The sequence below is a fragment of the Trichechus manatus genome, unplaced genomic scaffold (genome assembly GCF_000243295.1).
Source record: "Trichechus manatus latirostris isolate Lorelei unplaced genomic scaffold, TriManLat1.0 scaffold00191, whole genome shotgun sequence".
In the NCBI taxonomy this organism is placed as follows: domain Eukaryota; kingdom Metazoa; phylum Chordata; class Mammalia; order Sirenia; family Trichechidae; genus Trichechus; species Trichechus manatus.
Window position 1 is genome coordinate 224,442 of NW_004444127.1, and position 23,663 is coordinate 248,104.

The following is a 23,663-nucleotide window of genomic DNA, read 5'->3' on the forward strand; positions in this document are numbered from 1 at the left end:
GTTGCATCCTTTCACCATACTTATTCAATCTGTATGCTGAGCAAATAATCCGAGAAGCTGGACTATATGAAGGAGAACGGGGCATCAGAATTGGAGGAAGACTCATTAACAACCTGTGATATGCAAATCAGGAGAGTGAAAAGGAGTTGAAGCACTTACTGATGAACATCAAAGACCACAGCCTTTGGTATGGATTACACCTCAACATAAGGAAAACAAAAATCCTTACAACTGGACCAATAAGCCACATCATGATAAACAGAGAAAATTTTGAAATTATAAAGGATTTCATTTTACTTGGATCCAAAATCAACACCCATGGAAGCAGCAGTCAAGAAATCAAATGATGCATTGCTCTGGGCAAATCTGCTGCAAAAGAACTTTTTAAAGTGTTCAATAGCAAAGATGTCACTTTAAGGACTAAGGTGCACCTGTCCCAAGTCATGGTATTTTCAGTTGCCTCATATGCATGCAAAAACTGGACAACGAATAAGGAAGACCAAAGAAGAATTGATGCCTTTGAATTGTGGTGTTGGCGAAGGATGTTGAATATACCATGGACTGCCAAAAGAAGGAACAAATCTGTCTTGGAAGGAGTACAGTCAGAAGGCTACTTAGAAGCAAGGATGGCGAGACTATGTCTCACATACTTTGGACGTGTTATCAGGAGGGATCAGTCCCTGGAGAAGGACATCATGGTTGGTAAAGTAGAGGGCCAGTGAAGAAGAGGAAGACCCTCAACGAGATGGATTGACACAGTGGCTGCAACAGTGGGCTCAGGCATAACAACGATTGTGAGGATGGTGGAGGACTGGGCAGTGAGTGTTTTCTTCTGTTGTACATAGGGTCGCTATGAGTTGGAACCAACTCCAGGGCACCTAACAACATGTAAGTACCATGTTTCATGAAGCACACCACACACGGGACATATCGGTCCCATGACCCAGGAAGTGCATCACAAACTCTTTTCACCCCAAAAATATCCCATTGGATATTTCCAAATGCTGGGTAACCATACCTTCCCAGTAACACAAAGAAAATAGTAAACATACTTGCAAGCCTTATCTCGCTGTACAGAAGCCAAAAGACACAAAAGTTTCACATAATCACTGCTCATACGAATGGCTGTCAACACTCAAATGTGGCGCAGACCAACTTCCTTGTTTTTTGGCAGTGGTATCAGTATCTGCCATGACGCCAACCCATACTAAAGTGCCTCAAATGCCTGCCAGTAAACTTCCAGGAGCAGAAAATGTAACACAGGCATATATACCCAGTGGTACATAAGAGAGTTAAAGGAGTAAGGAAAAAGAGTCCCCATTTTGTCTAGGCTATAGAATCAGGGCCTGAAGATTTCCAGCTATGACACTGTTTCTCTCTGCATCCCTGTGAGTCAGGTCTTCTCCATATCTTCCTGTGCAAACCTCTTCAAGTTATCGGTAGAGAAGTGAAGTTCATCAGACTTTATAAGAATCCACTGTGAAGATGAGAATAATGATATGCTATTCTTGTAACCCTTATTGTATACCTCTGACATCCTAGAACTAGGAACTGTGCTAGGTGCTTTGCACATATATCCCTAGTCCTTATGACAACCCTACAAGGAAAGCTGTTATTGTCACCCGTTTTACTTATAAGAAAAGTGAAACTCAGATTAGTTGAGTAATTTGCCTAAATCACAAAGCTGCAAATGGCACAGCCAGAAATAAACCCAGGTCTCTCTGGATCCACAGCTCATGCCCTTTGCACTAAGCCACACTGTATCGATTTAGATTACCATTTAATAGTAGGAAAACCAGCATGCTTTGTCAGTTCTCTGATTTGGGATTATATAGAAGAACTAGGTCTCTGTCAGAGACTCAGAACCAGGAAAGCAAATCTCTTCTTTTGAAAATACTAATGAGAAGGAAAAAAACAACAACTTTTCTTTCTCACATGTATTCTTTTCTCCTACCTTGTGCTCCCTTTTCCCTCTGCTGCTACAGTCCTTTTTATAAAAAAAGAAAAAAAAACATTTCCAGAATCAGAATCTCATACTAGGATTATCTGCTTTAAAGGCACAGTGTAATTATAATGCTTATCCTTTGATTGCCACCTTCTCATCCCTGAGCTCCACAGACAGGAGGCTAAAGCCTGAGAGAATGGTAGTTCTCCTCCATGGAGGTCTGTTTCATTTGGAAAGGTGAAAACTAGAAACTGAATTCCGTCGAGGCTCTTGTCTTATGGTACTGATGGTCCCCAGACAACTGACCACTGAAGTAGAAACTCGTTTTGCCAAAGCTGACTTTTGACTATCAAAACCCTAACTCAGAACGGGGAAAGGCAATCACATTTCTTTTAAAAAAAGCCATGATTCAGTCTACATTTCCTTTTACATTCCATATCATCTTCTTTGGCCTTCATCACTCCCCAAAACCTCCCACATTACAGACCTTACAGGGACAAGTGAGTTCTTTATGGACGTAGTCTCAAGTAATTCTTTTGGATATATGTAGGTGAAGAGTATGGAAGGTGGCCTGTGGGTTGAACATGTACACACTCCTCAAGTGAAAGTCCAGATTCCAGCCTGCGTAGAGGAGTGTTTATACTCAACCAAAGCAGCTAGGCTGTTTTCTGTTCGTATTAGAAAAAGACGAGCTGTTTGTTGCCTTGTGGAAGTAACATGGCAACAGTTCCATGTTCTTTTGTTTCATTTGTGTGTCAGACTTTCTCAGTTCTAGAGGATTAATGGCAGGGATTCTGCTTAGCTAAAAGTGGAAGGTACGAGCTGGGAGCATGCCCTTGAATTGTCATAGTGGTGTGCCAGATCTATTTTTTTTTTCATGTGTCCAATTCATTGTTTTTGTTTTTTTCTTGATTGTGCTTTAGGTGAAAGTTTACAGCTCAAGTTAATTTCTCATACAAAAATTTATACACTTATTGTTTTCCAACATTAGTTGCAGTCCCCACAATGTGACAGCACACTCTTCCTTTCCACCCTGGGTTCCCTGTGTCCATTTGACCAGTTCCTGTCCCTTCCTGCCTTCTTATCCTGCTTTTGGACAGGTCTAAAGTGTACAATTTTGCCACCACTACGTTAACTTCAAGGAGCCCTGGTGGCGCAGTGGTTAAAGCGCTTGGCTGCTAACCAAAAGGTCAGCGGTTGGAACCCACCACCCACTCCACGGGAGAAAGATGTGGCAGTCTGCTTTCATAAAGATTTACAGACTTGGAAACCATGTAGAGCAGTTCTGTTCTGTCCTATAGCGTCGCTATGAATCAGAATCTACTCGACGGCAATGGGTTTGGTTTTTGGTTTAACATAAGGGTCAAATAATTCTTTGATTCTGTAAATAGAAACAAACTTTCAAGGAAAGGAAAGCTAACATTTATTGACTATCTACCATGTGCCTGGTACTAGGCTGCTAAATGTATTCATATTCGTTCTCACAATCATCCATGTGATAATGGTGCTCCTGTTCCATCTTTGTAGCTGAGCAAATGGTTTCAAAGTGATTGACTTGTTCAAGGTCACATGGCTAGTAAGTGGTAGACTTGGGATTTAAAGCTGTGTCCAAAGACTGCCCCGTGGAATCCCAGGACCTTAGAGGCATCTTGTTCAGTCTCTCATCTGATATCAAGTAGAAATTTGACCTAAGTTTGAATATTTCAAATAAAACGGCACATTGTATTGCTGAAGGTATTTCATTCCATCTTAAGACAGTTTAGACTATCAGAAAGTTCTTACCTATTCTGAGTCTAAATTAATTTCCCTGTAACTCCCACTCGGCCATTGGTCATGGTTCTAATTCTAAAGGCCATAGAGAACAATACCTTTTTCATCTGATGACTCTCCTGATATTCCTAGTATTAGTCAGGGTCCAGTTAGGAGACAGAAACCACACGATAATTTGAACAGGAAAAAGTTTAATATAAAGAGCTATTAACTACTAACAGGAGATTCGCTACTAAGGAGTAAAGAGAACTCTAAAGATTACAGGAAACAAGATTGGGAGCGTCCTTTCTCCTCCTTAGGGCTGAGATTCAGACGTTGTTGGAGATGGTGTCACTGTAGCCCACTGGAGGGTAAAGTTTGCTGAGATGCCGTAGGCCAAGGCTGGCTGGCAGGAAACCACCTTCCCTCTAGGATACCCGCAAAACTTAACAGGCAGCTTCCCAGGGGTGGCATTGAACTTGCTGGAAAACTGGCTAGGGCTTCCTTGCCTCTCACTGAGAAGCCACCCGTGGAGAGAACCTCAGCTGAGTTGCTTGTAGGGGTATCCACAGGACTTGCCAGGAGGCTGTCCCCGAGTGTGCCACTGCATCTCACTGGAGGTAAGTGCCACTGGCTACCACACGCTGGCTAAGAACTGAAGGAGCAAGAAATAAAAGAGGTGCACCAGAACTTGGAAGAAAAGTCCCGTCCTCCTGCAGTGCCCCTCCAACGCTCTGTACTGGCAAACCTTAACATTGTGCCAGCTGGCAAAGGAGAAATGGTTACAGGATCCAGTTCCAGTATCGCAAACGGGACAATGAAGGGTGGATTTGAAGCTAAGAGGCAATAAATTGATACCTCGCACACTTACTTGGTTTCTTTAAGCATCCTATAAATCCTGGATTCAAGTACCTGTACTATGCCAGTTATTCCTTCCAAACTGTTTTCCAGTTTGTTGGTACTTCTTATAATACCCAGACCTGAACACAGAGTCTAGCACAGCAGTTCTCACAGTGTGGTCCAGGCATCCTGACACCCTTTTAGGAGGTTCACAAGGTCAAAATTATTTACATAATACTAAAAAAAAAAAAAAAAAAAACTGTTGCCATCAAGTCAATTCTGACTCATAGTAACCCTATAAGACAGAGTAGAACAGCCCCATAGGGTTTCTGAGGAGCAGCTGGTGGATTCTAACCTTTTGGTTAGTAGCCATAACTCTTAACCACTGACCACCGGGGTTCCAACATAATATTACTAAGTGTTATTTGCCTTTCTCCCTCTTTTATTCTCTCCCAAGTATACAGTGGCGTTTTCTAGAGGCTACATGACAGGGATGATACTATTACTCTGACGGCTAATGGAATGTGTGCTTGTGTTTTAAAAAATTTTCTCGGTTTTAATTTCTAATACAGTAAATATTGATATATACAACCCATGTAAACAAAACTTCTTTGGATTCTCAATAATTTTTTTAAGAGTATAAAGGGAGCCTGAGACGAAAAAAGTTTGAGAGCTGCTGGCCTAATGGGTAGGGCTATTATACCTCCTTCATTCTAAAGTGAAGTGAATTGGTTTTAGAAGGATTTGGGGACAATATATTTATAACAGGATTTTATTTATCTGGAAGAGGGACTGGGAAGAAAGCATGAATAAGATGACTGCTGGAGAAAGTTATTGAACCCTCACAGTTTTGTTTTTGATAAAGAGAAACATGGAATTTTCAAGTTGCAAAGGATGGTAATGTCTTGTTTGGTCTTTGATGCTAAACAGACCCTTCTCGTTTATTTGCTGTGTAACGTTGTCGTTACTAGGTGCTGTCAAGTCGATTCCAACTCATAGTGACCCTGTGTACAACAGAACGAAACACTGCCCAGTCCTCCACCATCCTTATGATCGTTGTTATGCTTGAGCCCATTGTTGCAGCCACTATGTCAATCCATCTCGTTGAGGGTCTTCCTCTTTTTTGCTGACCCTCCACTTTACCATGCATGACGTCCTTCTCCAGGGACTAGTCCCTCCTGATAACATGTCCAAAGTATGTGAGACAAAGTCTCGTCATCCTCGATTCTAAAGAGCATTCTGGCTGTACTTCTTCCAAGACAGATTTGTTCATTCTTTTGGCAGTCCATTATTCAATATACTTCACTAACACCACAACTCAAAGGTGTCAGCTCTTCTTAGGTCTTACTTACTCATTGTCCGCCTTTCACGTGAATATGGGGCAATCGAAAATACCATGGCTTGGGGTTACTATGAATTGGAATTGACTCAAGGACAATGAATGATGAGTGTGACATACTATCTTGAAAATAATTTCTGCCACATAGGATTGTCAGTAAGTTTGGATGACACTGCATCTATAAAGTATCTGCAATATATAAGTTGCTTAATAAACGTTCCTTTCTTTCTCCCTGCTTATTCTTAGCCTGAGAAGAACTTGCTTAAGATCCCATAGATAATGCAGAACTCAGGTCTCCAATCTCCCAGTTATGTGCCCATTCATTTATTGATTATATGATTCTGGGCCAGGAGCAAAACTATAGTTAACTCTTGTTATTGATTAAAAGGCAGTGACCCATAGGATCATTTCTTTGGTCTTTGGTTCAGCCTTTTCCCAACCATGCTTTTTGGGAGTTGACCACTTTTTCAGGCTCTGTGCCACGGGTTTTTTGAAGACTGTGAGTATGTTCCTAACTACAGGGCCTCTCACTTGCACAGGCCCCTTCGAAGACTCTGGGAGGGGCCCTAGCAATGTGTTGTATGAACATATTGTAAAATATGCAGAAATAAGATATTTTATCTGCAATCAGTTTAAACAGACTCTTTCCCTCCTGGCTTTTCCTCTGTCATACTTAAACCCTTGAGTATGGTGACTTTGGAGTGGTGACAGGCATTTTGGGGCTTCAAGACCCACAAATACTGGATCTTCCCAGAATTACTTGTATATACATGCATATACATACAGCAGTATGATAGCTAGCTTTCCTGTCCTCATTCGATAAATGTGTGAAGAACAACTGCCCCCTTTAAAGAATGCTGAGGTCTATGGAGATGAGTACTGTACCCAAGAGTATTAATTTCATGCTGTGCTAACTGCAACATTTTAAAATAAAGAACCTGTGGTTGCATTGCTTCAGTCATTTCAAAGTAGAATGGGAAAATTGTAAGGCAAGTCATGGGTTGGTGTTCCTTTAATATACTAGAAAATCCCACATAATTGGACCTAGAAATTTGATATTTACTCTGTAATTGGTCACGATGAGAAATAAACCCAGGGATTCAGGGAGGAGGAGCTGGCAGGGGGATAAAGTGCTAAGTTAAGAAAGCTACACTTATTCAGTAAAACATATTTTTGTGACGGGAAGATTTAAGCAGCATTGATAGCTGCTTGTGATTACATCATGGGGGTAGATACCCCAGGGTAGACATCTTGAGCACCAAAAACAAACAACAAAGACCCATTGCTGTTTAGTGGATTCTGACTGTTGGCAACCTCAAGTGTCACAGAGTAGAACTGAGCTCCGTAGGGTTTTCTTGGCTGTAATCTTTAGGAAAGTAGGTCGCCAGGCCTTTCTGTGGTGCCGCTGGGTGGGTTCAAACAGCCAACCTTTCAGTTAGCAGCCAAGCACAAACTGTTTTCGTCACCCAGGGAGTAACCAAACCTGTTGCCATCGAGTTGATTCCAACTCATAATGACCCTATAGGACAGAGTAGAACTGTCCCATAGGGTTTCCAAGGAGTGGCTGGTGGATTCAAACTGCCGACCTTTTGGTTAGCAGCCTGAGCTCTTAACCGCTGCACCACCAGGGCTCAATACCCAGGGACGAGTGGATTGTATTTTCTAGGAGAGCTGCGGGCAAATTTTGAGCTGGGATGTACCTTCCTGAAAGTATTTGCAGAGGTGGTAGAATTCTGATATTAAAACCATGGTCCAAAGAATGAGGCAATCCTGACTCTATTCCTCTTCCTGATACTGTGAACTTGGCCAAGTCATTTTGCTTCTCTGCCTCTCAATTATGAATCAAAGCCAATTTGTTCATTCTAGTTAAGACATTATTGAGAATTATTAGTCTTGTAAGGATTTAGAGAGGAGAGAAAAATAGTAGGATACAAACTGTTTTAAAATGCACGTGTAAGAATTTCCTCTGGCCGAGTATGTACCTTTGGATTTGATGAGAGGCGTGGATATAAATTGATTCTTCTCACTTGTGATGTGATGATGCTTCCACCACTTTGATCTCCTCACCCTAGTTAGGAGAGAGAGTAATAAGTACCTCCGTTTTCTTTTCCAGAATCTCTCTGGCCCAAAATCCGGGTTCCATTAAAAGTTGTGAAGACTGCTGAAAACAAGTTGAGTAACCGTTTCTTTCCTTACGATGAAATCGAGACAGAGGCTGTTCTGGCCATTGATGATGACATCATTATGCTGACCTCTGATGAGCTGCAGTTTGGTTATGAGGTAAGGAGTTTTTAAACAGTATTTTTATATAGTTAACATTTACGGCCGATTATTGCTTGTCTTTTCTAAAAAAGAAAGAAGTATCATATTTCATTCTCTAACGTCATGATCTATAACCTCTTCTAGTAGAGTCCAAAAGCTGTGCATAAGAGTGTGGGTTATGAAGCCTTTCTTCAAAATTTTGAGAAAACTCTGTTCCAGAATGACAACTGTGCCCTCCACTAGTTTTGGGAACTCCCAAGGAGAATCCCAGGGGACATTTTCAAAAGAGCGTCTATAGCATTTAACAAGCACTTAATTGATGTCTCCTTGAATAGCACTTCCCCTGACTCAAGCTGCTGGGTACCGCAACAATAAAAACATCAATAAGTGAAGAAGCTGGCGACACAGGCAAACAGAAAGCAGACCCTGTTGATGGCTTTCTCTCCGAGTTTTAAGTGGAGAGGCTGGCTGCCTGTCTTTAGGGAGAAACATTCTATATCACCGTTCATTCAGTGTGGCTGATGGATTAGGCTGGGTTCAGGGGTTAAGTATGGAGACCAATAAAGGTCTCCCCAGGGGAAAGTGCCAGAGCCGAGGCCTGGTGAAAAGCAATCAGAATTGATGAGCCCTGTCAGGGAGGATGTACGTGAGATGCATGATGGCGACAGGCAGAGGCCTGCGGCTGCAGGGGTGGAAGAGTGGTATCAGACCCCAGCAAAACAGAATGGATAAATCAATTAGCTACAGCTGGGCACAGGGGAAAGTGGTAAAATTTATCCCCTACAATCACCTTGCCTCTGGGAGAGAGGTAACTGCCTTCTTTAGTTGACTCAGGATTTGTAGAATTTGGGGTTCTTAAGAAATCATGAAACTTTATTAAATGAAGCTATAGTTAGTACATATACTTATTATAGAAATTTATTTTCAAACCCTTAAATTATAGGTGGATTTTAAGGAAAAGAAATAGGAATCCCCACCTACCACCACCAAAATAAAAATCCCCAAGTTACCCATTTAAGTGTAAAGAAATTGCTATGAAACAGGCTGATGTATGAAACTGATTGACATAGCTACTGGCCAGTGAAAGGCATGAGAGCAGCTAATAAAACATTCATTCATTTTTGTGGATTTAGTTCATTCACAGAAGATAACTTTTACATCATCACATCAAGGGTGTTGAACAATTTTTAGAACACTACCGTTCCCATTTTTTTATCTTTTTTTTGTTCTAGTAAATATATAGGTCACAAAACATTTGCCGTTTCAACAGTCTTCGTATGTACAGTTGAGTGACACTAAATATGTTCATCATGTTGTTCAGCCATCACCTGTCCCAGATTTTTCCCTCACTCTCTCATTTTTGATTTTTAAAGCAAATTGCCTACTTGTTCCTCTAGCCAAGGCATTGCAAAAAAAAAAAAAGATTTCTGGCAGTGTTTTCTCTCTTGGTTGCACAATGGCTTCAAACTACCAGTGTGTTTATTTTTGTGGCAGAAGGGAAGTGGAAAAAGGGAACGCTCAGAATGATATAGCTAGGATAGACAGAGTGCTACCTCTTCAGTATTTTCAGTTGGTCTAAAGGAAGTCTAATAAAAAGAAAGATGGAATAACTGTTTTTCTGGGATCTCTTTCAACCCTGAGTGGTAATTTGAAGCAACAAAAAAATTGTGAAACTGAGCTTAAATCTTCACCGCTTTCCTCGGATTACCTGTTTGATTCCATTTCACCTCTAAAGAAGTAACTGCATATCGAAAGAGTGGGAGCATGCAAATGCCTCATCTCCACTCATTGGAATCTTCTCCAGATGTTATGGAAGGAGCAACTTTCATAGCTACCTTATATGCACAGCTTGTTGTATTCCTATCAATGTCCTGGGTATTTACATACATTACTTGTGATCTTTCCCTAAACCTACAAGGCCGGTACTGTATTTCTTATTCTATACTGAGACTGAGCAGGATTAGGCCAGAAATCACACAGCTAATAAGTGGAAGACTTGGAACTTAAATCCAAGTTTGTCTGACACTGTGCTATCTTCTGTGAGGATTTTTATCCTGAATGACACTTGTCAGAGTCCACCGGTCACCAAAAGCAGTACTTAGAGCCATCAGCATATCGTCTGTCCATCATGAAATTATTTCGATGCTAAGGACAACAAATAAATTTCTCAGGCATCTCTACCATTTGTACTTTAGGGTAACTTTATAAATTATTTCTTGCATTGTAATTAATATTATGGACTTCAAAGTTAGGATAGCTCTGGACTCAATTTTCTGCTCTGTCACTGACAAATTTATGATCATGAAGAATTTATTTAATCTCCCTGGGTCTTGGCTTAGTCTTATGTAAAATGAGAGTAACAGTATCTACTTCATGAGGTTATTATATGCGTTTGATAAAATTGCATGGTGCCTACCACATGGACAGTGTTCACTAAATGCACTTTCTATGTGGGGGGCAGTATGTTATGTTACATATGCTATGGTAGCTCCTGCTACTACTGTTGTTACTGCTACAACTATTATCATTATTCCATTGATGAGTCTGTGATTCATGAGAAAGGTGGTTTGTTGTTTACATTATTCAGAGGGGACACTTCTCTCTTGGAAAGGATACCCAGTTTAGTGTTTTGTCAGGAGACAGAAGATGATGGTGCTCCTAAATCTCGCTTTTGATGGCAGAGCCTAGGATTATTTTTCATGGGGGAACTGGGAGCAGGCTTGACTGATTGAGTGAATAAATACATCAGGTAACAAACATTTGCAACTTTAGGGGAGTTATGTTAGAATGCAGAATTACTTTTTTGTGACACTTATCATGATCTTTCCCTTGCATTAGGCTTTAGGATTATATCTAGCCTGTTAATTCCTGTTCTTCCATTAGCCCTCAGCTCCAATGTCACTGTCTCAAGTAGCTCTCAGAGAGTCCCCAGGATAGGTTAGGTACCTCTTTGTAATCAAATAATTAATTGTGAAGCGTGTTGTTTAACGTCTGCCTTTTCTTCTAAAACGTAAGCACCATAAGGACAGGGACCGTGGCTATTTTGTTCATTGCTATATCCTCCATGCCTAACCTAGTTCATTGTATTCAGTGGTTACTCAGTAAATATTTGAAGAATGAATGAATCTCTACTACTAGCATGGATATGGAAGATACAAAACTCAGATTATTCTGACCTGCCTTCCACTTTAATGTCGTGCACAGTCTGGTTGCTGTGGACCTTAATATCCTGCCCTGGATATTATCTGATAAGGATTCAGTGCTGATGTACTTTCAGCCAAGGATTCAAGGTCACCCCTACAGCTATAAACATCATTTTACAAGAAAAATGTGGTGTGCATTTCTTCTCTTCAGCCTCTTACGTGATATAGGCACAATTTCAACCAGAAAACCCATGAAAGGAGATGTGCTTGAAAAGTAATAACTTTTATATGGCAACCTTGCCTGAGGATTCCCAAAGTATCCTATGTTCATGGTCCATTTCTTTTCAGCCAACTTTAAAAAAAAAAAATTTTTTTTTTTTTGTCTTTGTTTTGTTTTCTTTTCAGGTTGTGTTGAGGCAAATTGAGAGACTTGCTGAGGCCCTGACTCAGCAGGTTAGTGACAAAGGAATTTGGTGTCTCTAGTCTATTTCTCACTGTAAATTTTAGATTAGATGGCTGGCCTTTCATTGATGATCATCTACTGATCTTGCAGATTGACAAGCATGGAATCTTGTGGGTCTGTTTGGTTGAAAGTTTTCTATGTATATAGAACACTATATCCAACAACTGCAGAGTACTTATCTTTTCAGATGTACATAGGACATTCACCAAGATGGACCGTATGTGCTGGATCATAAAAAGTCTCAATAAACTTAAGAAGAAGAGTATGTTTTCTGACTACAGTACAATTAGATCGGAAATCAGTGGCACTACGCTACCTAGGAAAACTCTAGGTAGCTGAAAATTAAGCAGCATACTTCCAAATATTCAAAGAGAGAAGCTGGACTATATGAAGAAGAACGTGGCATCAGGATTGGAGGAAGACTCGTTAACAACATGCATTATGCAGATGACACAACCTTGCTTGCTGAAGTGAAGAGGACTTGAAACACTGATGAAGATCAAAGACCACAGCCTTCAGTATGGATTACACCTGAGCATAAAGAAAACAAAAATCCTCATATCTGGACCAATAAGCAACATAATGATAAATGGAGAAAAGATTGAAGTTGTCAAGGGTTTCATTTTACTTGGATCCACAATCAACGCCCATGAAAGCAGCAGTCAAGAAATCAAAAGACACATTGCACTGGGCAAATCTGCTGCAAAAGACCTCTTTAAAGTGTTGAAAAGCAAAGATGTCACCTTGAAGACTAAGGTGCGCCTGACCCAAGCCATGGTATTTTCAGTCGCATTGTATACGTGTGAAAGCTGGACAATGAATAAGGAAGAACAAAGAAGAATTGATGCCTTTGAATTGTGGCGTTGGCAAAGAATATTGAATATACCATGGACTGCCAAAAGAACAAACAAATCTGTCTTGGAAAGACCTACAACCAGAATGCTCCTTAGAAGCAAGGATGGCGAGACTACGTCTTACATACTTTGGACGTGTTGTCGGAAGGGGTCAGTCCCTGGAGAACATTATGTTTGGTAAATACAGGGTCAGCGAAAAAGAGGAAGACCCTCAATGAAGCATAACAATGATTGTGAGAATGGCGCAGGACTAGGCAGTGTTTCGTTCTGTAGTACATAGGGTGGCTATGAGCCGGAACCGACTCAACAGCGCCTAACAACAACATGCATTCTTGATGGGGCAATATCATCCCCATTTAGGGTAAAAATTGGTTCTTGGGGGAAGAAAATAGTTATTTGAATGGTTTATGACCCTCCAAAGCTCAGTCATACCCAACAAAATCTTATTCCTCAGTACTTACTACTGTCATTGGGTTTTCTTGGATACCAAATTAGCCTTAACATTGAGTTCATGGACGATGCACAAAATGCATGCAAAATCAGTGCTACCAAACTATGGTGAATGGATGGCTGTGATTGGAGGGCTTTCTCTTGACCATCTGCTTGAAGTCATGTGGCGAGAGATACCTGCACGTGCGTGTTGACTGCCATTGGCTGCTTTGTGGATGTGTTTATGTTTGATTATCAGTGCTTATGTATGTGCGCTGAGCTTTGGGAATTAAACAAAAATAATGTATATTTTATTATTTAATTCTACAGAAATTATTTAGCCTACCATTAATTATGTCAAGTTCTGAAAAGAAACAATGCTGACAAGTTGAATATGTAGTTCAGAACCTTCCCACAAAGAAAACTCCTGTCCCAGTTTGTCTTCATTGGCAAATTCTACCAAACGTTTAAGAAAGAAATAATACCAATGCTACGCATGCTATTCCAGAAAAATCAAAGAGAAAGAAACACTTCCCAACTCATTCTGTGAAGCCAGCATTTCCCTGATACCCAAATCAAAGAAACTGCAAGAATTTCAGTTCAGTATTTCCCGTGAACACAGATGCAGAGTCATTAACAAAATATTAAGAAATCAAAACCAGCAATATATAAAAAGGATAATATATGATGATCAAGTGGTTTTTATCCCAGGAATGCAAAAGTGGTTTAAGATTCAAAAATTAATCTCTGTAATTCACTGTGTTAACAGACAAAACAGTAAATAGAAAGAAAAAAAAAAACTGTTCATCTAATTAGTTGCAGAAAAAAATCTGATAAAATTTAATATCCGTTCATGATTTAAAAAAAAAAACTTTTCAGCAAACTATGAAAGAAGGAAACTTTCTCATTTTGTTAAAGTGAAGTATAGAAAAACTTACCACTAAATATCATACTTAATGCTGAAAGACAGACTGTTTTTCCCCTACTGTCCTGAACAGGGCAAAGATATATGCACGCATACTTCTTTTCAGCATTATACTAGAGGTCCTAGCCCTTGTAATAAGGCAAGCAAATGAAATAGAAAGCATACAGATTGGAAAGAAAAAAAGTAAAAGTATCTTTATTATGATCATGTGTCATGATTATTTGTGTCTGCCTTGTCCAAGATGGGAGCCATTAGCCACATGTAGCTATTTAAATTTAATTTTAAATTCCAATTAATTAAAATCAAATTAAGGTAAAAACTCAGTGCCTCAGCTGCAATAGCCACATTTCAAGTGCTCAGTGTGGCTAGTGACTACCTTACTGGGCATATTATATATATATACATATACACACACACACCTTATAGATAGAACTTTTCTGTCACAACAGAAAATTTTATTGGATGGTGCTGCTTTGTGTATAAAATTCAAATCTACACAGATGTTACTAGACTACATTAATTTAACAAGATTGGAGGATACAACGTCAATATGCAGAAATCAATTATATTGCTATATACTAGCAAAATATCAGAAATTGAAATTCTTAAAAACTATACTATTTATAATAGCTTACATCAGAGATATGAAATACTTAGGAATAAATATGACAAAAAAAGTGAAAGACCTATGCACCACTGTCATGGATTGAATTGTGTCCCCCAAAAATGTCTGTCAGCTTGACTGGGTCATGATTCCCAGTATTGTATGATTGTGTAATCTGATGTGATTTCCTTACGTGTTGTAAACTCTATCACTGTGATGAGGTTATATGTGATTTCCTTATGTGTTGTAAACTCTATCACTATGATGAGGTCCTCAAGATTGGATAGTATCTTAATCCAGTCTCTTTTGAGATATAAAAGAGAGAAGCGAGCAGAGACACGTGGGAACCTCACACCACCAAGAAAGCAGCGCCAGGAGCAGAGTGCATCCTTTGGACCTGAGGTTCCTGCGCAAAGAAGCTCCCAGACCAAAGGAATATTGATGACACGGACCTTCCTCCACAGCCAACGAAGAAGCGTTCCCCTGGAGCTGACGCCGTGAATTTGGACTTGTAGCCTGCTGGACTGTGAGAGAATAAACTTCTCTTTGGTAAATCCATCCACTCGTGGTATTTCTGTTATAGTAGCACTAGATTACTAAGACAACTACAAACCACAAATGTTGACAAAAATTAAAGAAGATCTGATTAATTGGAGAGAGATGTACTATATTCATGGGTCGGAAGACTCATTATTGTTAAGACATCAGTTCTCCCCAAATTGATCTGTAGATTGAACTTAGTTCCAATCCAAATCCCATCAGGGTTCTTTGTTTATTATTATTATTGAAAATCTGATTTTGAAATTCATGTGAAAATGCAAAGAACCTTAACTCGCCCAAACAAGTTTGAAAAAGATGAACAAAACTGGGGGACTGACACTACCTGAATTCAAGGCATGCTATATAAAGCAACATTAACCAAGACAGTGTGAAATTGGCATCAAGATGGACATAATGATCAATGGAACATAATAGAGAGTCCAGAAATAGACTCATACATATATGACAGCCAATTTTTTACAAAGGTGCAAGGCCAATTCAGTGAAGAAAGGGTATTTTTTCCAGCAAATGATGCTTAAACAATTGAATACCCATATGTAAACAAATGGACTTCAATTCATACCTTGCACCAGATACAAAAATTAACTCAAAATGGATCATAGACCTAAATGTAAAACCTAAAACTGTAAAGTTTCTACAAAATTAATAAACCCCTAGTTAGACTATATGGCCTAGTAAAAGGTCTATTTTGGTAAATATTCTATGTGCACCTGAAAAGAGTATACATTCTGCAGTTGTGGATTCAGTATGCTTTCTAGGTCAGTTGGGTAAGGCTGGTTACTTAACCTCAGCACCTTTAATTTTAACACAATCAAAATAAGCCCCTGCCTGTTTTGCTTCTTGTTCTCTGAGATAAACACCTCCAGTGTCTTCTATATTTTCTACATTGTTGTTGTTAGGTGCTGTCCAGTCAGTTCTGGACAACAGAACGAAACACTGCCAGGTCCTGTACCATCCTCAGAATCATTATGCTTGAGCCCATTGTTGTAGCCACTGTGTCAGTATGTCTTGTTGAGGGTCTTCCTCTCTTTCGCTCACCCTCTACTTACCAAGCATGATGTTCTTCTCCAGGGACTGGTCCCTCCTGATAACATGTCCAAAGTATGCAAGACGAAGTCTCACCATCCTCACTTCTAAGGAGCGTTCTGGCTGTACTTCTAAAACAGATTTGTTCATTCTTTTGGCAATCCATGGTATATTTAGCATTTTTCACCAGCACCATAACTCAAAGGCATCAATTCTTCTGTTTTCCTCATTCATTGCCCAGCTTTCACGTGCATATAAGGCCATTGAAAACACTATGGCTTGGGTCGGGTGCACTTTAGTCCTTAAAGTGACATCTTTGCTTTTTAACACTTTAAAGAGGTCTTTTGCAACAATTTTTTTCTATAGCCTTTATTATTTCCACAATAGTTAAATTCATTATCCTGGTTTAAATTAAAAATAGTTTGAACACAGTATTTAATATGTGGGAATCAAAGAGAAACCATGCAACAGACCTTTCTTACTTCCAAAGAATTTTTCCAAAAATTTTTTCTAAAAAATTCCAAAGAATTTTTAGAGAAATCTATAGAGAAATGGAGTCTCTCCATTTGGGAATTTTTCAGAAAAGGCAACCAGCAGTCCTCCTGCATCTAGAGTGGATTTAAAGTTCTGCCTGGAGCCAGATTAATAAGCCAAATGACCCTGAAATCCCTTCAGATATAATGATTCTAAGGGATCAGAAGCACAGTCAAACCCATAAGGTGTGACTCCATGTGACAAAGTGTCAAACTTCTATGCATCAAGAATGTCAGACGCCTTCACTTTCCTGTAAAATACAGAAATATTGCATATCTGAGGATCCAGGGATATTTGGAAACAGTTACCAACAGCAGATTGAAGTCGAAAGAATACGCAGTTATTTTTATGGAGGGCGACCAGAGCAGAGTATGGTGAACCAGGGCTTATTTGGTTCATAGTCCTGATGACTCCTCTTCTAAGGCATATCATGTAGATTCGGGCACCAGAGTTCCAGCATATTTTCCACAAATATGAGGGCATTTGAAGCCTTTTGTTAAGGGGTCGGAAGAATTGATTTGCAGAGATCCATCTTAAAGCAACAGGCTGTATGACTTGTGTAAGGGACAGAGCAGAGACTAAAGGCCATGAGGAGGAAATTTGGGCATAAATGTAAGGGATAAGAGATGTAAGATGAGTAATGGAGAAAAAATCTACTTAGAATGTTAGCTTGAAAAGTGATGGTGAATTCTAGAATCTCATTCCCGGGAAGTTATTAGAGCCACAACAGTGCCTTCTCCAGTCTTTTCAAACCATAGTACAATAAAACCAAAACCAAACCTGTTGCTGTTGAGTCGATTCCGACTCATAGCGAGCTAGGGCAGAGTAGAACTGCCTTATCGCATTTCCAAGGCTGTAAATCTCTACAGAAGCAGACTGCCACATCTTTCTCCCGTGAAGTGGCTGCTGGGTTTGAACCTTTCAGTTAGCAGTCAAGTGCTTTGACCACTGCGCAACCAGGGCTCCTTATAGTACAATAATTAATATTAATACTGTATACTGTGGTGCATAGACAGGCTGCTTGCACTAGATGTGACCTAGCTCTATGCCTCAGGCTGAGAGGATCAGAATCTCTGCATGCCTGTAACCTATTCATAGCACCCCAGCCAGGAAGCTCTGTTTTAAAGAAACACAGCGTCAGAAGGTGGAGGGACCTTAGAGACCATCACGTCACTCCATGCTTTATTGCTTAGCAAACTGAGATGCAAAGAGGTTAAGTTACTTCTTTAAGATGTTAAATGTACATTGAATATAACCCTTAATGATATACTAGCAAGTTCTTGGGAATGACAGGCTAGACCAGTGAGCAAAAGCCTTTTTTCTTCTTGTCTCTGTGACTTGAGCACACAGACATTTGGATTCAAGACCTAATACTGAGTATCGTTATTTATTTAATTGGAAAAAAACCACAGGGGTCATTTGCCTGTTTAAATGGGCCATATTCCCTGTTGGAAGGCAAAGGGCTTTGGGAAATGTAACATTCCCTCTCCAGCCCTGAAATCAGGAGCTCAAGGATGATTTTCTCTGGCCCTGTGTGTTTCTGACTTGTTTGACAAGCCCTAGTGAGCTACCAGATGTGGAAATTCTTTTCAGCCCAGGATAATTTATTTATCTGTTTATGTATTTTACCAGGAAAGTATCTATTGAGTTCTTGATACTCATTTACAAGGGACTCCTGGGGGAACAGTAGCCGTGTGTATAATGTTACTTGAATGTTTGATTTCTTTTTCCCCCCAAGTCTGTCTGCTTTTATTTTAGACCTAAAGAATTGGGAAATAAAATGCAACTTCTTCCTCCTCCCCTCCCCCGCCTTTAAGAGACAGTTTAAAACATGTGGCAGAAAATAAGCCATGCAGACTTGGCTGAATGTATGAACCAGTGAATTTATTTTTCCTTTCATACTTTGATCCTCATTTCCAACCATAAAAATTATTAGTAGCACTTAAGTGTTGAACATTTTCACCTGAGGGATCTGAGACGGTCTTGGCTCGTATTGGTTATGAAGTCAGGATTTCATGTGGGAGTGGAAATTCACTAAGAGCAACTGTGTGTTAGGCGCACAAAATGCTGATGCTTTTCTTTTTACTACCTGGGTATCCTGGAGGTGACAGAGTCTGGGCAAACCTCTTGGGCACTAGTAGATTGTGAGAATTTATTTGCTGTATTTTGTTTACAACTCCCCAAAGCAATGGCAAGTATACATTCTCAAAGACTCCTGGGAGAATAAGTATGTCTGATTCTTAGGAGACAGCAAAATAGCATAGAATTCCCCGCTTTTTTCATGGGGACATAAAACTATCTTTGAGTGGATTTTCCTGTGTAGGAGCACCAAGAGGAGAGGCACCAGAGTGAGAATGAGCTTGATGTGTGCTCAGGGGGATCATAAGCAGATTGACACGAGCAGACTGACGTGACTGGAGTGGAAATTTTGTTTTGGTTAACAGTGGACGCTAGGCTGGTTAGGCAATGTAGGATCAGTTGATGGACAATGAAAAGTTTCCGAATGATAGGCAGTGAAGAGGTACCGTAGGTTTGTAGAGAGGTATATGGTCAAAAGCAGTCAGATCACAGGGTGAATTGGAGATGACAGACTTGGGATAGGGAAAGCCAGTTAGATGGTGGTGGTGGAAAATCTAAAGTCTTGGTGTTTGAATGGATTGAAGAACCAAGAAGACGATTTGCCTGTAGCTCAGATTTAATTTGTGATGAGCGGGCTTGGCTAATTAGGGTGATTCCAGAGAGAGACTTTATAAAAGTTACATTTTAAACAGAATTAGTAAAATTTATCGCTGTCTATATATGCACCCAGGAAGAGTGGGAGAGGTGATATAATCTGAGATTCTGAATAAACTATCCCACTTTTTCTTTCACTAGAATAACTGAAAGATGGAAACAAACAATCATAGAATTACACATCATAATAACCACCTTTAAAAGCTAGCAGAGAACTAGGAAGAAAAATAGGCTCTCTGTCCTTCTGTACCTTCCATTCCTGAGTCTTCTGCAGTGAAGATGTCTGTTGCAGGTACTGGGTCTGGGAAACAAGTAAATGTGAAACAAGTCTTTAACTGACTCTAAAGATTGTTTCTCACAGACAAGTAGTTATGATCCTTCTGATGGGAAGTTGACTGCTTTCCTAGAGCCCTAAATCTGGAAATGTGCCCACATTTGTTGAGAATCCAGGCAGGGTCTCTGTAGAAGGGTTTTTCTTTATATGGTACATAGCCCACCTCTCTCATCCTAACATGGACTCTAGGTGCCGGTTTACCATTTGAGTTCATCTAGGGCGCTGTTCATCTAGACTTGGTTCTTATGTAGCCGAGACTAATAAAAAGGAACTATCCCTAAAAGAGGGCCCTGAAGTACAAACAGCATACCTGCAGTGGAGGATAATGTAATTACTGGAAGTATTTCAGCCTTCAGAGAGAGCCAGCACCTTTGATTTCCATTCCTTCGCCTCTTGGCTAGCTCAGATCCTTGTGTCCTCAGAATGTCTGACACAGCGGGTGACTGGAAAGATTGGGAATTCAAGTATTTCCCTCTCTTATCTGGATGATGGACTAAAACAGGAGTGCATCATGGATTGAGTCCAGGAGTCAGTCCACATGCTGCTGGTGTGCTGCCGACACTGGGAGTCACATTCTGCTTCCCGGAGGCTCGGAGGAGCTGGGCCACAGCTGTTGTGGATCAGCATTGGTGCTGGATCTGACACTAAACCTTTACAATGTAGCTAGAGCCACTTTGCCAAAGCTGAGCTTTTGAAAACTATAATTTTCTTAGGCCTTGTGGTGTGCCCTCTTCGTTAAGTAACTAAAGAAGTTGATGGCTGTAAGCTCTCTTTGAGCCTTCTGTGTTATATCTGGGTGAGTGACAGTTTCCCTCCGAGGTACCTCTCCTGGGCCAAGCCATAAACACAGTACATATTGAAAAGGGCATCTGTCGGTCTTTACCTCCATTTTTCACTTTTCTTAAGTACCTGAAGAGTTGCTATTATAGAGACTGTCAGCTTCAGGAGAGAGGATGGGCCAAACAGCTCATTTCTGTGAGTGTGGCAGCCGCTGAGGTGTAGTCAGAACTTCCCTCAGTGGAGGAGCCAGTGAGAGAATTCACGGGGGAAGGACTCTGGGCTGAGGTAAGTCATTCTTTCTCAGAGAATGGCCTCCCTGGGGTATTTTCCACATCGTGTAGGCTCCCTGTCTTCAGCCTGGAGGAGAACTGAATAATCTGTTAGATGGTCCTATCTCCAGCTTGCATTGATTTACACCCCCAAGACTCACGGGACCGGGAGAGAAAATAGTCCATGTGTGCTGTACTGCAACAAGTACTGCTGAAAGAAGATCCCAAGCAGCAGGCGAGGAGCCCGTGGAGGTGCTGAGAGCAGCTCAGCAAGGTTTGACCTCTTGGAGCTCTTCTAAAGCACCCAGTCCTCATTGGAGAATAAGTCAAACAAATATTAAGGAAAGGAAATCGAATATGTACGCTGAACATTGAAATAACATCTGATCATTTAAAAAAAGCACCCAGCTGGGAATTACAATTGAGTGGCACTTTTTTCTTCCCCACTGAGCAAATTAAAACAGCAAGCTCAGGATTTGTTTACATAGCCATTAACGAAACATCAAAAGTGGGACTAGCAGCTGCCTGTCCCAAAGAGGAGGGAGCACGCTTCCTGCTGGCATGTCTTCCCATCCAAGTAGATCTCCTCCTCAAGGACTCCAATCCCAAATGAGCCAGATTAGTTGGTTTCAGTATGTTTTCCATACGAGCTTATTGTGTGACAGGCAGTCCTGGTGAGGGAAGAGCGCCCCTGACCTTTCAGGACCCAGCCACATGTGCTCCCCACCCTACCCTCACCTCTGCATCTCACCAGTCATCCTCAACACCATCAAGGCCACCTGGCTTTGTATCTCCGTGCCTCAATAGTGAATGCTGATAGTTTGGGATAGTTATTTTAAAGAGGTGTTCGTACATTTGATGGTTTAAAGAATGCGTAGCTCCTCCCCCAGTCCTCTTTCAAAAGGAGATATTTGCGATGATATTCCAACCCTGAAAGGATCCATATGTTTGAGGGTTATTGTTCCAAAAGCTGCCTGTTGTCTCCTTGGGATTGATTACAGGGTAACTTTGGCTGCTTCAGGAATTCAGAATTTGGCTTATGAATTGGAATAGAGGGAATTTGTCTTGGATGGACTGCTTATCTGCCTTGATTTTGATAGAGATGCTTAAAGGAGGTGCGTGGGCAGGACTTGGAGGAGGGCCAGGGGAAATGAAAGCCATAGCAGCATCCAGGCCCTGAACTCCCCCAGCTCCCTGTGAGGGCAGTGCCTGTAGCTTTCAGAGGAAAGTTCTGTGTTGTGGTTCCCAAATGTGAAGCCGCACCTTTCATTGCCAGTTGTAAAACTGCCTGCAAAATTCGTAAGTTTGAGACGGTGGTTGGTGATTGCTGTTGCATTAAATATAGTGATTCCATGTTTGGGGAGAATAGAAAGAAAGAAAACTTAAAGGATCAGAGTAGTCCCCTGACCTGAGAAATATCACGACCGGGGAAAAGAGTCTCTGGAAAGCGAGATGAACTAGTCAGTGTGATATTTACAGTTCACCTCTTAGATCATATGTATTTCTCGGTGCTCGAAAATTGGTGCCTAGGGATTGCATTAATCGTGATTGCAGTATATTTGCTACTCTCCGTTGGCTGGTTTGGATCAAGAGTTGGCAACCTTTAAAAGTAATATTTCAAGGTTCCCAGCTAGCCTTTGGGTTGGGCTGAAGATTTGAGGGGTGGGGTGGAAGTACTGATTACATGCTGACACTGCTCTTGGAGAGGGAAGGAAGGGGCTAACTTCTCACAACCAGGACTACTAATTACATCCACGCCAGAGATCTGGGGCTTGATTGAAAGACTTCCTTTAAGAATGGTTCATTCAGGCAGATATTGTGTCCATCTTATTTACTTCTCTCTAAGAAAAAAAAAAAAAAAAACCTGTTGCTGTCAAGTCGATTCCTACTCATAGTAACCCTATATGACAGAGTAGAACTGCCCAATAGGGTTTCCAAGGAGCGGCTGGTGAATTCAAACTGCCCACCTTTTGGTTAGCAGTCAAGCTCTTAACCACTGTGCCACCATGGCCCCTGCGTCTGTATGACCAGTGCATAACAGATGCTCCATAAATGTATATTGACTGAGTGAATTTAATGTGTTTGGACATTGGATTTTTTATATATATAATTTCTGTGAATAAAATTACAAGAAGTTGTTCAAAGTAAAATAATTCCATATGCTATATTCAGTGAAAAAGCCCTGGCCTTCTACTTGCTGGCTTCCAAAACAGATAGCAAAGATTAACTTTGTACTAATTACTACCTCAACTGATATTTTTAAGATAGCCATATATGGAACCTCTCTGGATTTAAAAAAAAAAAAAATGTTGTTGAAGACATCATCTGTTAAACATCTAGGAGAAAACTGAGTTCAGAATTAGGAAATAGTTTCTGTTCTCTAATGGTTTGATATACTTCTTTTTATTTGTAAATGAAGAATGTCTAGCATATCGTATTTTCTTTGCTCATGCTGCCACAAAGTACAGTTGAGATGATGTTCAATTAAAGTAGCTTGCCTTGGTCTGTGTTCTCTAATATAACTAGTCTGCCTTCTCTTCTCTTCTCTCCCACACCCTTTACTTGTTACTTATCAGTTTAGCACAATGAACTCTGGAGCCAGATTGCCGGGATTTAAATCTCTGCTCTGCCACTTACGAACTTTCGGCAAGTTCCTTAACTCCTCCATGCCCCAGTTTTCTCATCGGTAACATGGGGCCAGTAGGATTTCGTATGGAGTATTGTTGTGGGGATTAAGTGGGTTAATATGTTTGCAGTGCCTGAAAGAACCCCTGGCCCCTAGAAAGGTCTTAACAAATTTTAGTTATTATTACTATTTTAGCAGTTTGGACTTTATTATAGTGTTTCCTTTTATTGTAAATCACCTCAAATTG

The 23,663-nt window shown here is 40.5% G+C and overlaps 1 protein-coding gene across 1 annotated transcript in view; it reads left to right on the forward strand.

Annotated features, from left to right (window-relative positions):
• EXT2 (exostosin glycosyltransferase 2) overlaps nt 1-23,663 on the forward strand; it is a 155,138-nt gene that overhangs the window by 107,797 nt on the left and 23,678 nt on the right. The window contains exon 10 of the mRNA XM_004387643.1: nt 7,987-8,153. Coding sequence (XP_004387700.1) covers nt 7,987-8,153 — 167 coding nt within the window. The remainder of the gene's footprint in view (nt 1-7,986; nt 8,154-23,663) is intronic.